Genomic DNA, 18397 nt, shown 5'->3' with positions numbered 1-18397 from the left:
TGCACAGATCCCTGACCTCAACCCTACTGAACAACCTTGGGATGAACTGGAACACCAACTTCATCCCAGACCTTCTTGCTGGACATCAGCACCCAACCTTTTGTGGTCATGAGCATGAATGAGTACAAGTCTCCACATCCATGTTCCAAAATATAGTCAAGTCAAGTCGTTTATTTGTATAGTGCTTTTAATAATAAACATTGTCGCAAAGCAGCTTTACAGAATTTGAATGACTTAAAACATGAGCTAAGTTTATCCCTAATCTATCTCCAATGAGCAAGCCTGTGGCGACGGTGGCAAGGAAAAACTCCCTCAGACGACATGAGGAAGAAACCTCGAGAGGAACCAGACTCAAAGGGGAACCCATCCTCATTTGGGCAACAACAGACAGCATGAGTATAATATTAACAGTTTTAACATGAAGACAGTTTCGTTGATGTAACTCTTCAAAATATAGTGGAATGCTTTCTCAAAAGAGTGGGGGCTGTTATAGGAGCAAAGAGGGGACAGTTGGTTTTGGAATGGGATATTCAATACTCAGGTGCCCACCTACTTTTGGCCATATAGTGTATGTAGTTAGCTAATTGGCAAGCTTCGTTCATCATACCAAGTTCATTTAGCATTAACACATACTAAATAAATTTACATGTTTTGTAGTTGAACAGCTACAAGCCTGTGCTTCTCTGCTGTACACTGATGGCATAAGCAGAACATCGTAATCATAGGTCTATTGTTCAAGGATTTTACTTTGACATAAAGAACACAGTCTGCTATCAGAGTCAGACATTGCGATCACTTCAGAAAGGATAATAAGTAATAATCATAAAAGACTGCTGTAATCACACAGTCTAAAACCACCTTGACTCAAAGGGAAACTGAGTTGGTATCCCTTTAACATTTTTTTGGAATATCCTTTCATTACAAATCCTTATTGAATAAAAGAAAAAAGGTGGTGTTCCAGTTTTTGTTGCTGTTATGGTTGGTACCATCATTGGAGAACAATGTGAGTGGAATAGCACTGGATTGTTATCTAATAATATGAACCCAGGCATTCCATAAGGAATTACATGAAATGTAAGATTACTATTTCAGACCTGGTACACTTTTATATCCTTCCTTTCATTCCTTGTAGCCTTCATTGTGGCAGTATTATTCTGGCCATGTTTAACATGAGAATAACAACAAAATGCATTCATTCACAACTTCTAGACTCTTACATTTAACCCTTTGGTGACTGACCCCTTGAAAATGGTTCCTCCAGGAACGATGACTTTTCAGTTGTCAAGACAACGGAAAACTAAAATACAAAAACAGAAAGATACGTCACAATGCCCTTGTGCACAAAACAAAATGCTCTTGTATTTTAGTTTTTCCGTTGTCTTGACAACTGAAACATCATCGTTCCTGGAGGAACCATTTTCAAGGGGTCAGTCACCTTATGAGGCCATAGATATGTTTGGCCATATGTGGTTGATAAAGCCTCTTGGAGTCAGCAACCATGAAATGCTGTCATGGGCACACTCTGTAATGCTCACGTCCAAAGTTTGAAGTTTGGTTTTGTGGGAAATTTTGGTCATAACTTAATAAGATGATCACTCACAGTCATATGCTTTGAAAAGCATGTCCATAACACAATAAATCATAACAATAGGGTCATAAACCTGCTTGTTGCAGCACCGTTTTTCTCTCATGGCTTTGATGCCATTGAAAAACAAAGGCCACATTGTATTGTTGTTTCACTGTAGCTCATCTCAACATCCCAACCTTGCCAAAGCACGTAGCCCACAAAGTGTTATTCAGGAAGCACTGCACTGACCTGAGATAAGCAGCAGAACTTCAAAGCTATTTGCTTTGGGATGTTCTATCTTAGACATGGCAAATGCTATCAGCCCTCCTGCTGGCTTCAAAGGGAGAAGGTTATGTGCAACAAATGCCATTTCTTCTTCTTCTTCTTCTTCTTCTTCTTCTTTTCTTTTTAACAAATATGCTGTGCTTCATGCACCATCCCAAAGGCCAGGCTGTCTGTTGCACCTGTGCTGTAAAATTAAAGCCATTATTACAGAAAAGGAAGAGAGTATTTGATCCATGTAGGTTTCATCCAAAGCTTTTTTTTTTTACTCATTCATAGGTTTCATCCAAAGCTTTTTTTCTACTCATTCATAGGTTGTTCTGTATTTTGACTACTTTTTACATTGTAGAACAATACTAAGACATCAAAACTATGCAGTAACATATGGAACATGGATGGGATTATGTGTTCAACAAAAAGTGTTAAAAAACAAAATATGTTTGATATTTTAGATTCTTCAAAGTAGCCAACGTTTACCTTGATGACGCTTTGCACACTATTGGCATTATCTTAACCAGCTTCATGAGGTAGTCACCTGGAATGCTTTTCAATTAACAGCTCTGCCTCGTCAAAGGTTAATTAGTGCAAATCCATGCCTTCTTAATGAGTTTGAGATCAAACAGTAAATACTAAATAATAAAATACAGTAAATAGTCCTATTCCACAACTGTTGTAATCCATATTATGTCAAGAACCACACATCTAAGTAAAGAGAAATGACGTCCATCGTTACTTTAAGACATGAAGTGACTTTTAATTAATTAAAAAAATAAATTAGAGGTGCTGTACATTAACAAAGATAAGGGACATTTGTTTATTTTTTGGAAGTCTGTGAATATGGCTATGTAGCTTCAGTAGTGTTAAAATCGAATGATGTGCTACTTTCGCATGCTCTGTTCTCAAATCCTTCAGAAAATTAATGACGTACCAGAAATAACCTTTTTGTAAAAGTCTAATGTTGGAGAACCCATATTTGAACTTTGAAGGAACTATATGGCTAAAGGTTTGTAGACATGACCATTCCTTTCACAAACTGTTGCCACAAAATTGGAAGCACACAGTTGTCTTGGATGTCTTTTGTATTCTGTAGCATCACAATTTCCCTTACTGGAACCAAGAGGCCCAAAACATGTTCCAGCATGACTGTGCATCTGTGGACAAAACAAGATCCATGAAGACATGATTTGTCAAGGTTGGTGTGGGAGAATTTCCACATACTTAGCCATATAACGAACATCCACGGAGTAGCCTAAGCTACTGATATTCATTTTACACAATCAGTTCAGTTTTCAGGGCAGCACGGTGGTGTAGTTCTTAGCACTGTCACCTTACAGAAGAAGACAGAAGAAACCTTTATTTGTCACATGCACACTTCAAGCATAGTGACATTCATCCTCTGCATTTAACCCATCTGAAGCAGTGAATGCATGCACACAGAGCAGTGGGCAGCCACACACAGTGCCCAGGGAGGAGTCAGGGGTTAGGTACCTTGCTCAAGGGCACCTCAGCCCAAGGCTGCCCCACGTCAACCTAACTGCATGTCTTTGGACTGTGGGGAGACCGGAGCACCCAGAGGAAACCCACGCAGACATGGGGAGAACATGCAAACTCCACACAGAAAGGTCCTCGCTGGCCACGAACCTGGAACCTTCTTGGTGTGAGGCAACCATGCTAAGCACTACACCACCATGCCGCCCTAAGCAAGAAGGTTCTGGGTTTGAGCCCAGTGGCCGATGCGGGCCTTTCTGTGTGGAGTTTGCATGTTCTCCTCGTGTGTGCGTGGGTTTCCTCCAGGTGCTCCGGTTTCCCCCACAGTCCAAAGACACGCAGGTTAGGCTAATTGGTGGCTCTAAGTTAACTGTAGGTGTGAGTATGAATGGTTGTTTGCCTCTATGTGTAAACCCTATGATGATCTGGCGACTTGTCCAGGGAGTACCCTGCCTCTCGCCCATATTCAGCTGGGATAGGCTCCAGCTTGCCTGTGACCCTGCACAGGATAAGTGGTTACGGATAATAGATGGATGGAGTTCAGTTTTCAATTGTCTATTAGCAATCTTATTTGTCCTCAATCACTGGAATAGAAATGTAAATATCCTAAGAAGTAAACCAAACTACGGTAGGTCTACAGTTGGGTTTTGTTTCCTTCAAAAGACTTCATTTCAAATCAAAACTGCTTTTGATGAAAAGTACACATACCCTGTTTGAACTTGTTGAAATTAATAGTCATTGTCATTCTTTTGAATAAAAATGGATCTTGCTATGTAATAGAAGTTTGAATGCTGTATGTGAGATGTACAGAACATATCCCTTTCTTTTTTGTAGGTGGGTAAGCAGTAACACTTAGGGAAGATGTGCCAGCAGTCGTGGCTATTTAAATGGCTGAGAATCGGCATTGGTGTCCTCTTAGTCACAGCTTCCAGCTGGTCTCAGGACTCAGATGGTAGGTACTGCTCTCTATAACATGCCTAACATTACATTCAGTGTGACCATCCAATAATTTCATCATTGTCTAATTCTTGTTAAAATGCTTATATTATTTGCATTCATCAAAGATAGACAAATCACTAGATCATGCCAGATTTCATGCTATTACATTTAGTCAGTCATAGTTGTCCGACAGACAAGTAGGTTCAACAAAAAGAGAAAAACAATTTATTGACTTTTGCCAAAAGTGCTCCTGAATCCTGCCGCCTGCTGCACTACATACATCAAATGAGAGTAGAAGGATTTTTACAAGACAAAATACGTAATTAGCGTGCACACACAGCAGATAATCTTTTTCCTACTCAGTAACATGCCAGTATGTGTATACACTGGCAAAACCAAGCAAAATAAAGTGCAGAACAAAGCCATCATAGTACTCTCTGACTTAATCAAAGACGCTAGCTTGACTCAAAAAATATCTTGTATGTGTGATGTGATGCACTTTTCACCAAGAATGCAAACACAATGTGCTACATGATCACGTATTTGTTTGTTTCCCATAGTCTGTATTAATGCACTTAATCAGCTAATTATGTGACATTACATTACATTACATTAGATGCCACATTTTAGCTAGAAATTAGGTTTCCAAGCAACCAAAACATGGCACTGGACAAGAACTGGGGCTTTTATTTGACCAGCAGGCTAGCTAATTTGTTTACCTGAGATTCATTAAATTACTCATAGATTTAGACTACTGCACTAATATTTACACCAAACTATGAATTCTGGATTTCCAGTCATCATTGATAAGAAACTGATGTAATCATTTACCAAAGTATTTTAAGGGTTCCTTTCCAGCATTAATAGCGCTTACACATTTCGATTCTACATTCTACAATGTAAACAGCTTTAAAAAAGACACACTTTTTGCTTCTGTAATGACTCTGTGTGTCAGGATAATCCTAATTTCATGCACCTTCATGCTTGTATTAGGGCCATGTAACACTAGGCATATCAGACACTCGCTGGCCGTGCTGTGAAAATTGTACAGATGCCCATCTAAGTTTCCAAATCTGTCATTGCTTAACCCTTGAATATTTTCTATTGTGAATACTATCATTCAAAAGCTTATAATCTCTGCTTTCCAAAGAAATGTATCTCGTTAAGGTCTGTTCAGTACTTTGGGAGTAAGAGCAGGTTGAAGTTGGTACAACAGAGTAAAAACTCTGTGTGACATTGGGAAACTTTTTGAGTCACGGGAAAGCGGTCAGGCTCTCTCTCTTCTGATCAGTTTCTGATTGGGTTACTCGTGAATATCCATCAGATAACTTTTATAGAGATGTTCTCTAGCACTCACTGTTTCTGATGAAGTATTCAGCAAAATTTTCTATCTGCTAGTTTTGATGTTATGATTCACGGGAGACTTTGAAGTGAGTTTTCATAGCTTTACCTAGTTATATTTTCAAATCAAACTGATTCATGTAAATAAATCTTAGTGGTCATGTAAAAAATCTTAGCGGTCAGAATGATATTTAAAAAAAAAACGGATGTCAGAAACGCAAGTATCAATTTCAATTCAATTAATTGGAATTGTTTATTGGATGTGGCTCACACAGTTTTTCTGATGTTTGCCTTGAAAGCTGTGAATATTATCATGTTCTTTCATGTAAACACTAGTAGGCCCTGTTTTTGAGAAATACAAAAGCCTACAGAGTACAAACAGGGTATTAGAAATAATCTTTTATTATTTTTTAACTGAGTTTACCAATTTAACATTTTTACCTAATGAGCATAATTAATATTAATTAAATACTAATTTGCAGAATTTGTTTTTGCTAACTTTTCAAACTTTGTATTCAGTATACAACCATCTACAGTGGGGCAAAAAAGTATTTAGTCAGTCACCAATCGTGCAAGTTCTCCCACTTAAAAAGATGAGAGAGGCCTGTAATTTTCATCATAGGTATACCTCAACTATGAGAAACAAAATAAGAAAAAAAATCCAGAAAAATCACATTGTCTGATTTTTAAAGAATTTATTTGCAAATTATGGTGGAAAATAAGTATTTGGTCAATAACAAAAGTTAATCTCAATACTTTGTTATATACCCTTTGTTGGTAATGACAGAGGTCAAACGTTTTCTGTAAGTCTTCACAAGGTTTTCACACACTGTTGCTGGTATTTTGGCCCATTCCTCCATGCAGATCTCCTCTAGAGCAGTGATGTTTTGGGGCTGTCGCTGGGCAACACGGACTTTCAACTCCCTCCAAAGATTTTCTATGGGGTTGAGATCTGGAGACTGGCTAGGCCACTCCAGGACCTTAAAATGCTTCTTATGAAGCCACCCCTTCGTTGCCCGGGCGGTGTGTTTGGGATCATTGTCATGCTGAAAGACCCAGCCACATTTCATCTTCAATGCCCTTGCTGATGGAAGGAGGTTTTCACTCAAAATCTCACGATACATGGCCCCATTCATTCTTTCCTTTACACGGATCAGTCGTCCTGGTCCCTTTGCAGAAAAACAGCCCCAAAGCATGATGTTTCCATCCGCATGCTTCACAGTAGGTATGGTGTTCTTTGGATGCAACTCAGCATTCTTTCTCCTCCAAACACAACAAGTTGAGTTTTTACCAAAAAGTTCTATTTTGGTTTCATCTGACCATATGACATTCTCCCAATCCTCTTCTGGATCATCCAAATGCTCTCTAGCAAACTTCAGATGGGCCTGGACATGTATTGGCTTAAGCAGGCGGACACGTCTGGCACTGCAGGAGTTGAGTCCCTGGCGGCGTAGTGTGTTACTGACAGTAGCCTTTGTTACTTTGGTCCCAGCTCTCTGCAGGTCATTCACTAGGTCCCCCCGTGTGGTTCTAGGATTTTTGCTCACCATTCTTGTGATCATTTTGATCCCACGGGGTGAGATCTTGCATGGAGCCCCAGATCAAGGGAGATTATCAGTGGTCTTGTATGTCTTCCATTTTCTAATAATTGCTCCCACAGTTGATTTCTTCACACCAAGCTGCTTACCTATTGCAGATTCAGTCTTCCCAGCCTGGTGCAGGTCTACAATTTTGTTTCTGGTGTCCTTTGACAGCTCTTTGGTCTTAGCCATAGTGGAGTTTGGAGTGTGACTGTTTGAGGTTGTGGACAGGTGTCTTTTATACTGATAACGAGTTCAAACGGGTGCCATTAATACAGGTAACGAGTGGAGGACAGAGGAGCCTCTTAAAGAAGAAGTTACAAGTCTGTGAGAGCCAGAAATCTTGCTTGTTTGTAGGTGACCAAATACTTACTTGACCGAGGAATTTACCAATTAATTCATTAAAAATCCTACAGTGTGATTTCCTGGATTCTTTCCCCCATTCTGTCTCTCATAGTTGAAGTGTACCTATGATGAACATTACAGGCCTCTCTCATCTTTTTAAGTGGGAGAACTTGCACAATTGGTGGCTGACTAAATACTTTTTTGCCCCACTGTATGTGCCTGCCAATTTCCATGTAAATCGTCTTCTTCTTTTGGCTGCTCCCGATTAGGGGTCGCCACAGCGGATCTTTTGTCTCCATTGCTCCCTGTCTTCCGCATTCTTCTCTACCACACCTGCCATTTTCATGTCCTCTCTCACCACATCCATGTATCTCCTCTTTGGCCTTCCTTGTTTTCGTGTGCCTGGCAGCTCTATCCTCAACATTCTCCTTCCCACATGCTCTGCATCTCTTCTCAGGATGTGCCCATACCATCTCAGTCTCATCACTCTTAGCTTAATTCCCAAGCTCTCCACATGTGCTGTCCCTCTGATGTGCTCGTTCCTTATCCTGTCGAACCTTGTCACTCCCATCGCAAACCTTAACATCCTCAACTCCGCCACCTCCAACTTTGCCTCCTGTCTCTTCGTTAAGGGTACGGTCTCCAATCCATACATCACAGCTGGTCTCACTACTGTCTTATACATCTTACCTTTCACTTTTGCTGGGACTTTCCTATCACAAATGACTCCCGAAATCCTTCTCCAACTGCTCCACCCTGCCTGCACTTGCTTTCCCACCTCACTATCGCAGCCCCCATTTTCCTGCACAGTTGACTTGAATTCACCAACTTTCTTTACATCTACTTCTTGCATCTTCACTACACTTTCATCCCCATTCTCATTGATGCACATGTATTCTGTTTTGCTACTGCTCACCTTCATCCTTCTTCGTTCCAATGCATACCTCCATCTCTCCAAACCCAACTCAACCTCCTTTCTACTTTCACCACATATCACAATATCATCCGCAAACATCATGTTCCATGGTGACTCTTGCCTCACGCTGTCCGTCAAGCTATCCATCAATATGGCAAACAAGAAAGGACTCAAAGCAGATCCTTGATGAAGTCCCACCTTCACCTTCAACCATTCAGTTGTTCCAATTGCACACCTCACTGCTGTTTCACTGTTCTCATACATGTCTTGCACCACTCTAATATATTTCTCATTCACTCCACTCTTTCTCATACAATACCATAACTCATCTCTCGGCACTCTATCGTATGCCTTCTCCAGGTCTACAAATACAGAATGTAGCTTTCTCTGGCCTTCTCTGTACTACTCCATTAACATTCTTAAAGCAAAAATGTTCAAAATAAATACATTTATTCAAAAAATAAATTAATTAATTCATTCAAAAACTGGATCCGACGTGCTCTTCCTTGGCATAAACCCGTACTGCTGTTCACAGATCGCTACCTCTCTTCTCAATCTCGCCTTCAATACCCTTTCCCATAGCTTCATGGTGTGGCTCATCAATTTTATTCCTCTGTAATTACTGCAGTTCTGTACATCTCCCTTATTCTTGTATATTGGGACTAGCACACTCTCCATTCATTTGGCATTTTCTCATTCTCTAGGATCTTATTAAACAATCTCGTTAGGAACTCCACAGCCGTCTCACCCAAACATCTCCAAGCCTCAGTCAGGATACCATCTGGTCTGACTGCATTCCCAGTCTTCATTCTTTTCATGGCTTCCCTCACCTCATCCTGACTAACCATCTCTGCTTCCTGATTTGCTGTCTCCAATGAATCTGACCTTTTCTCTCTTGGATTCTCCTCATTTAATAAATCCTCAAAGTACTCTTTCCACCTTCTTAATACACTCTCTTTGTTTGTCAGCACATTTCCATTTCCATCTTTCATCAGTCTTACCCGCTGTACATCCCTCACTTCCCTGTTTCTCTGCCGAGCTAGTCTGTACATTTCTTTCTCTCATTCTTTGGTCTCCAGTCTTTCATACAACTCCTGGTATGCATCTGCTTTCGCCTTCGCTACTGCTCTTTTTGCCTTCTGTCTCGTCTCTCTGTATAATTGCCTGCTTTCCTTGTCTCTCTGATCATCCCAATTCTTCTTTGCTAGCCTCTTTTCTTTTATAATTTCCTGCACTTCTTTGTTCCACCACCATGTCTCCTTGTCTTCCTTCCTCCTTCCCGAGACCACCCTAGCACCTTCCTTGCTGCCTCTCTTACTAGTACAGCAGTAGTATCCCAATCTTCTGGCAGACTTCCATGACCACTCAATGCTCGTCTCATTTCTTTCCTAAACTCCTTCTGATGATCAACCTCTTTTAGTTTCCACTGCTTAATCTTCGGCCAATTTCCATGTAAATATTTTGAAAAATAAAAAAAGTTATTAACAAAAGCATTTGATCTCATTCTTTAATGAGGCCCATTTTGGACCATGTTATCCAAATACATAATATTATGGCAGTTTTCTAAAAATTAAGCTGTTTTTTCAATCTTTGATTTGTAATATCTCAAGAACAGATAAACATATTTTAATTCTGTAAAAAGTATGTTGTTCTGTATTCAATTCTGAATTCAGTTAGAGCAGTTTCAAGCAATTTGGATTGAATTTGACTTTTCACCTGATATGCCTAGTAACATGTTCCCATACATTCAATATTCAGATCAAGTCTCCTTCCTTTCCCTGTTTTCATGTGTCTCATCAATCCCAGGGAAAGCACCTTTGCAGCTCCCTCTTGTTGCATGACTGCCCACTTCACCATATTTTATTCATCCAAATACACAGAACTGAGGTTGTGTTCAAGAAGTGAAAATTTTACATTCTGATTTTCACTATTCTTGGCAGATGTTTTAATGGGCTTTTTAGCTCAGTGTGTCAGTCTGGTGATGTTCTTTTTCCCCCCGATAGTCATTTTAGGTGTGCTATTAATTTATTGAAGCCTTTCTTTCTTTTTTTAATGCCAAAACATGCTCGAAATGTCAGCTTTTCCTGATGATTTATTAGCTTTAACAATGGCCCATTATGGTACAATGAACTCACCTCTATTGAATGTATGTCTGCAAAACTAATTGTATTTAAATAGTGGTCATGACTCAATCAATTGAATACAACATCGATACACTTAGCTTTTTACTCATCTCTTTGGTAGCATACTGCCTAATTACTTGAGTCTAATTTTGTTTATATGATATTGTAAAGGTGTTGACACAGTGGGGAGACACAGACACAGTGGATAGGTTTATAAGCCCGAACTCGGGAAAACTAATTCTCTCAAAACCTACTGCATGTCAGTTTTTTTATGCCAAGTCTAGATGCGCCAACCGACATCATCACAATGCAACACAGTAGAGAGCAAAACAACGACTTAACAGGTAATGCAGGACGTGACAGAAACAATCATTTCAATTGAACACCTAATAGCTGGCTGTGAATTATGAACAATGTGGTGCCCCTATACATGCCCCCCCAGAATTCACAAAGACAGACAAGTTCATCCGGTGAGGTGGGCGGAGTGCTCGGCCAAAACTACTCTGGCCTTCAGGAGCTGGGGCCGCAGGAACAGGAAGTTCAGGGTTTGTGGACTGTGGAAGTGTGGTAGATGTCAGACAGCCCCAACCGCAGGGTCTGGGCAACCACCGCCGGAGAATCCAAGTCCAAGTGAGCGGGTTTAAGGCGGTCCACTGACACCCGGTCTTGCTTGCCCCCGACGTCGATGACAAAAAATTTGTCCCCCGTTTCCAGCACCTGCAATGGACCATCATAGAGCAGGCACAAGGGGCTGTGGTGAGCATCATGACGGATGAAAACATATGCCGCATCCTGCAGTCCTGGTAAGAGCTGTGAACGCAGCATGCCATGCTGAGAGGTGGGCACTGGCGCAAAAACCTGGGCACCCTGGAGGTGCACCTGCCGCTGGTGACCAGCAGACCATGGGCGGGTAACATCAGGCAAGAAATCGCCCAGCACCCACAGAGGCTGGCCATAGACCAATTCGGCTGCAGAAGAAAGTAGATCCTCTTTTGGAGCAGCCCGCAGCCCCAACATTACCCAAGGCAAACAATCCACCCAGCTTTCGTCACGGAGGCTTGCCCGTAATGCGGCTTTCAATCAACGGTGAAACCGCTCACATAGTCCATTGGCTTGTGGGTGGTAGGCTGTGGTGTGGTGTATCTGTGCTCCGAGGCTGTTGGTGACTGCAACCCATAACTCCAATGTGAACTGTGAACCATGGTCTGATGTTATGCCAGAAGGGACGCCAAAACGGGCTACCCATGTGCTCAGGAATGCCCGCGTGACATCAGCCATGGAGATGGACTGGAGTGGAATGGCCTCAGGCCAACGAGTGGTGCGGTCAACCACAGTAAGCAGGTGCGTAAAGCCCCTGGAGGTCGGCAAGGGTCCCACCAGGTCCACATGTACGTGGTCGAAACGTCTGTCCAGGACATGAAAGGTTTCAAGAGGGGCTTTGGAGTGATGGTGCACCTTAGCCTGCTGACATTCAAGGCAGGCGGCGGCCCAGTCACAAATATCCTTTTTGAGGCCATGCCAAACAAACTTAGCTGCCACCAACTTCTGTGATGCTCTCCTGCCAGGGTGGGAAAGGCCATGCACCGCATCAAACACCTGCCTGCACCAACTGCCAGGAACAATGGGTCGGGCCTGACCTGTGGATACATCACAAAGCAGGGTGACACCTGCATTGCCAAAAGGAATATCCACCAAACACAGTCCACTGATGGCAGTCCTGTACGCCTGAACATCAGCGTCGTGGACCTGGTCCACTGCCATGCGGACATAATCCACCCCGAAGTGCACTGCCTACACAAACCGACGAGAGAGACAGTCTGCCACACGATTATCCTTCCCTGCCACATGACGGATATGCGTTGTGAACTCCAAAATAAAGGAAAGCTGACACTGCTGCTGGGCAGACCACGGCTCTGAAACCTTGGCCATAGCAAAGGTTAAGGGCTTGTGGTCCACAAAAGCAATGAATGCTCGGCCTTCCAACAGGAAACGAAAGTGTCGTACGGCCAGGAACAGGCCTAGCAGCTCTTGGTCAAACGTGCTTTACTTCCTCTCAGCTGGGTGCAACTGTTGGCTGAAAAAGGCCAGTGGCTGCCAACTGCCATCAACTAACTGTTCGTGGACAGCCCCGACGGCATAGTCAGAGGTGTCTGTCGTGATGGCAATAGGGGCATCCGGGGATGGGTGTGCTAGCATGGTGGCATTGGCCAAGGCTGTCTTGGTGTCCATGAATGCCTGAGTCCTTTCCTCTGTCCAGTCAACTGTGTGCTTAGCAGCCTTACCCTTAAGAGCTTCGTAGAGGGGACGCATGAGGTGGGCTGCATGTGGGACAAAATGATGGTAGAAAGTCACCATGCCTAGAAACTCCTGTAGGGCCCTGACCGTGACCGGCCGTGGGAACAGACATATGGCCTCCACCTTCACAGCCAGTGGAGCTGCGCCCTTGCTCGTGACATGGTGGCCAAGGAAATCAATGGCAGACAAACCAAACTGGCACTTGGCTGTGTTGATGATCAGTCTGTGATCGCTCAAACGCTGACATAGAACCTTGAGGTGCGCCAGGTGTTCAGCCTTGGAAGTACTAGCAACGAGAATGTCATCCAAGTACACAAAAACAAACGGCAGGTCACGCAGAACACTGTCCATGAGTCGCTGAAAAGTCTGAGCAACGTTTTTTTAACCCAAATGTCATGCGGAGGAATTCGAACAGACCAAAAGGAGTGATGACGACATTTCCAAGACTGCTCTGTGGATGCAGCAGCACCTGGTGATAACCACGGATGAGGTCCACCTTTGAAAAAATGACCTTACCAGCCAACAGGGCAGAAAAGTCCTGAATATGAGGAACAGGGTAGCGGTCGGGTGTAGTGGCCTCATTCAGGCAGCGGTAGTCACCACATGGATGCCATCCTCCACCAGGCTTCTGAACCATGTATAATGGCGAAGCCCAAGGGCTGTTAGAATGCCGTATGATGCCAAGGTGCTCCAGCGTCTCGAACTCTGCCTTGGCAATGGCGAGCTTCCCAAGATCCAAGCGCCTAGCACGCGCATGAACCGGGGGATCAACGGTTGCGATGTGGTGCTCCACACCATGTCTGACCACGCCAGATGAGAAAGTTGGTTGGGTGAAGGCGGGGAACTCCCCTAGGAGGCATGAGAACTCATTCGCCACAAAGGTGCTGGACAGACGGGATGAAGTGGAACAGCTATGTGTGCAGGGGAGTGAGGTAAAAGTCTCTGTTTTGATCAGTCGTTGGTTTCTAACATCCACCAGAAAGCCATGAGCTCAAAGGAAATCTGTGCCTAGTAGGGGAGTGGACACTCTTGCCACCACAAAGTTCCAGGTAAACTGTTGTCCACCGAAAGACACCACGGCGCTACGCTCACCGAAAGTCTGGATGGAGCTACCGTTCGTGGCCTCCAATATGGGACCCCATTTACCCTGCTGAATGTCCAAGTCTGTAGCAGGCAAGACGCTTACCTGCACACCTGTGTCACAGAGGAAATGACGTCCGGAAACAGCATCGGTGACGAACAGCAAACCGCCTGCATGGCCAACGCTCATTGCTGTAAATGAGCACCGCCCCCCCGTTTCCCGACGCCTTGAAGCGGCAGGGTGGGTGGCACTTCGTAGCCTTGGGCCCGAAACGAGCATGGTAGAAACACAGGCCTTGCCTCCTTTGTTGCGCTGCAGCGACGAGAGCTCCCTCTGGTAGCGCTGATTCTGCAGCACAATGGTGGACAGCTGTCTTGCAGTGCTGCATGACAGAAAAAAAACTTATCTGCCTCCTTAGCCAGGTCGCGCGGGTCACTGATGGAAGAACCAGCAAGCGCCGATCTCACCTCCCCTGGCAGCTGCTGAAGAAAGAGCTCCCTGAAGATAAAACAAGGCTCACGTTTGCCGAGGAGAGACAGCATGTGGTCCATCAGTTCCGAAGACTTTGCGTCACCCAAACCGCTCAATGAAAGCAAACGGCGGGCTTGTTTGGAATCATTCAGTTTGAAAGTCCCCAGCAAAAGCGCTTTAAGGCTACCATATTTATCCTCAGTCAGAGGATTCTGCAGCAAACTCACAACTCTGACAGCAGTTGAGCTACCCAGGGCTGCAACCACATAGTAATATCTCGTTGCGTCGTCCGTTATCCGTCTGATCGCGAATTGAGCCTCCGCTTAAGCAAACCACACCGCCGCAAGACCTTCCCAAAACTCCGGTAGCTTGAGCGCAGCAGCATTAGCCTCCATCGTAGTAAAAAAAAAAAAATTTAAATAAAAAACCTCTTAGGATTACTGTCCAAAGAGTCATCGGGGTCACCAGTGTAAAGGTGTTGACACAGTGGGGAGACACAGACACAGTGGATAGGTTTAAAAGCCTGAACTCGGGAAAACTTTAATCCTCTCAAAATTTATTGCATGTCAGTTTTTTATGCCAAGTCTAGACACGCCAACCAACATCATCATAACGCGACACAGTAAAGAGCAAAACGACTCAACAGATGTAATGCAGAACGTGACAGAAACAATCATTTCAATTGAACACCTAATAGCTGGCTATGAATTATGAACAATGCAGTGCCCCTACAATATTATATTATATTTTATTATTTAGAAGATGCACTTAATTAACAGCCATCTGTCTCTTTTGTGTTGGAAGTGTTTTGGTTTTCTCCCTGGTGATGGATGACAGAGGCATCTTAGATTTGCATGTGTGTATGTGTGTGTATGTATATATATATATATATATATATATATATATATATATATATAAACACACACACCCCAAGGACACTGGACATGGTCCAATTCACTAGCACCAAGTTCTTGGAGACTGAGAACAATTGAAAAAAATGTAAATGATGACATTTTGTGTACATTTATTATAACTATTCCTTAGGGCTGACAACCGTTCTGCTACTGCCCCTGCATTTAATAGAAAATATTCTAATTTAAAAGTTCTTCTAAATGCTTTTTCTTAGGAAAAAAGGGTATTTACCTTCTACAAATGTGTATAATGTAATTTTATACAAGATTTTTCCTCATTCTACTGAAGGTTCCCAATAATTCTTGAGTTCACTTGAACTCATTTGAACACACTGTTCATTTGAATAATAATGTATGCTTAAATGTACAGTATGAAGGAAAAAAAACATTTCCTGCTGGTTTAAAATGGTAAAATAAGCAGAAAAAAACATACTTGGATGAATAACAGGTATTAATAATGTTCAAAAGAGAACCTGTCCTCTTTTGGGTGTGCCCTTGTCACAAAATCAGGCTACAGGAAGATAAAAATGCAGCTAGAGGTTTTATTAAAACACAAACAATTCCAAAATGTCAGGCAGAATCATGAACAGTAAATAGGCAACTGTCAGGCGATCAGCAAATAGTGTCAACAAAGACAGAAACCAAAATTTGTAAAAACTAGAAAGTAAAACTGTCAAAATACCAAAGTAGCAAAATGCAAAGGTTTGGTAAGTTCAGGTATGTGTATACTGAGTGTTACTTCTCATTGAGTGAGTGTTTGTGAATCTTTTATAAAGCATTGGGTGGGACTGGAGATGAGTGCTTGATTTGAAAACGGGTGACTGTGAATGTGACAGTGAACTCGGTGTTTGGGTATTGTAGTCTGGGATGGCCATGTTTGTAGGTGGATACGTGGCAGATATTCAGATTATGCAAATCACTTGCATGTTATTTATGCCATCAAGGATTTTCTTGAGCAGAAACATCTGAGACAGTTTTTTTTTTTTTAAAATAATGTTTAAACCACTGCCTTTAAACACAAACACTTGCCTTTACTCTAACCCAATTGTGTACCTCTTGTGTAAGCTTGTGGGTACATCTGAGGTCTGGATATTGGTTTTAAGCCCTCACTACACACACTGAACTCTCAAGTGTTTATTATAGTCAATTGTCTTGCTCCTAATTTATTCACTCATCCACTTGTTTCCCTACTGCTTTTCTCCATCTCCTCCTGTGGAAACTGCTAAGGCTTAAATTGACCATAATTTAAGGGAATTGGCTTAGGTTCTGTTACATTTATATAATTCCATGATAAGGCAAAAAGCAGAGAAACTTTGAAACGCAGCCTTTAAACTCTCTGCCTTATTAAGAGGAGTGAAGTTTTCACCCAAGTAATAAGGTGGATTGTGTCTCAGGAGAGGCTGCACAGTACAGTTAAACCCAACGATTGGTGCATGCTCATATCTGGAAACTGTACGACACTTGCTTTAGTGAGGAACATGAATCAGCCAAGGATCAGTCTGGACAAGTCGACATCACATGCTTGGGACAAGGGCGAGATGCACACAGTAAAATGCAATCACATGCATTTTTTAAAAAGGAGCACTGTTCGAGAATTCCATCTTAGTGACTGGCCAATGCTGGGCGATCGTATAAGAACCACGCCACCTTATAAGGGTGATAATACTAAAATACAAAGACAAATGAGGTTTTACTTTTGTTTTAAGAGGATTAATCTTAATCAATTTTATTTGATTTTGTAGTATAAATAGAAGAAAGCAGGCTGTTATTTTATAGAAACACATTTTCTATAATTTTCCCCCATTTTTTTCTTTACTCTTTAGTTCTTCCTGACGTTCATGCTACGTTAGAGCGATGGAATCTGTAAGAGGCTTAAAACATCAGCAGATTATTCATGATGAGCCCTAAAGGACACATCCATTATATACCGTACTTCCTAGTAAAGAGTCAAATATTTTCTGTTGTGCCTGCAACACAAATGTTCCATCTTCTCCTGCCAATACTGTGTTCCCACATCACAGGAAGAAAGGTGCTGTGATTGTGGTCTGAGCTGCTGCTTTGCAGCTGCATACTGATTGCACAATTTAGAAACCATCATAGGGCTGCTTTTTGCATTTCTTACCAACTCCATTATGCTGTCAAAAACAAACCAGCTTCATGGCTGTAAAATGATAAATCCTGAAATATCGATATCTGTCAGGCAAAGCATTTAAAGTTGCAATAGTAATTCTTTCTTTCTTTCTTTCTTTCTTTCTTTCTTGCTTGCACAGATAGGCTGGCAAATATGTAGAACATGGTAAAAAAGAATTGTTTAAGCCATGGCCTCAGGACAAGTGTATTATTCTCTGCACTGCTTGTCTGTGTTAAGATTGGCTTCCTGTCAATCACTTTATAAACACTCCAATGGTATCTCTTCATTCTGTCCCCATCTCAGTCTACTCAGAGAAAAACATATGGCTGAAATTGACACATGCCCAGCACAGCCAGGTAGTTATCCTATGAGGAAAAAAAAATGCTCCATTTTGGAAAAAAAAAATCCAACAACAATAAAGAAGATAATAACCATTAATAACCATTGACAGAGCTTTTCAATGATAGTCATTTCTAAAGGGGATAAAGCTAGATGCAGAATTAGTGATCTTGCCTTTACATAAAGAATCAAGAACATGCATTTTTATCACTTTGAGTGCCTTGTAAGGCAATGCATCAGATAACCCCCTCCCCCCATACAGATGAATTAGCCCAGCATTTCTCAACCTTTTTTCAGTCATGGCACCCTTCAGAAGTATGCAAATTCTCAAGGCACCCCCATATAAAATATACACAGTTACGCTGACCATACGCTGACCCCGGCAGTGACGTTGTGATATCGGAAAGGGGGCCGTGAGACAAATTTTGATGATGCATGAGGCGGCGATGATCTGCATTAGTGTAACTATTGTTTTTTGGAATTTTAATTCATTTTATTTATTTCAATGTTAGATATATAATTTTTTGACGGCACCCCTAACAAAGCCAGACGGCACCCCAGGGTGCCGCGGCACCCTGGTTGAGAAAG

General features: G+C 42.3%; 1 protein-coding gene across 1 annotated transcript in view; it reads left to right on the top strand.

Moving 5' to 3' along the window:
* The window catches only part of pcdh15b (protocadherin-related 15b), a 462078-nt gene that overhangs the window by 49150 nt on the left and 394531 nt on the right, over positions 1–18397 (top strand). Inside the window, 1 exon segment of the mRNA XM_060938905.1 lies at positions 4172–4289. Coding sequence (XP_060794888.1) covers positions 4199–4289 — 91 coding nt within the window. The 5' untranslated portion in view covers positions 4172–4198.

This window comes from Neoarius graeffei, chromosome 14 (assembly GCF_027579695.1).
Source record: "Neoarius graeffei isolate fNeoGra1 chromosome 14, fNeoGra1.pri, whole genome shotgun sequence".
Taxonomy (NCBI): domain Eukaryota; kingdom Metazoa; phylum Chordata; class Actinopteri; order Siluriformes; family Ariidae; genus Neoarius; species Neoarius graeffei.
This window is presented reverse-complemented; position numbering and strand designations above follow the sequence as displayed.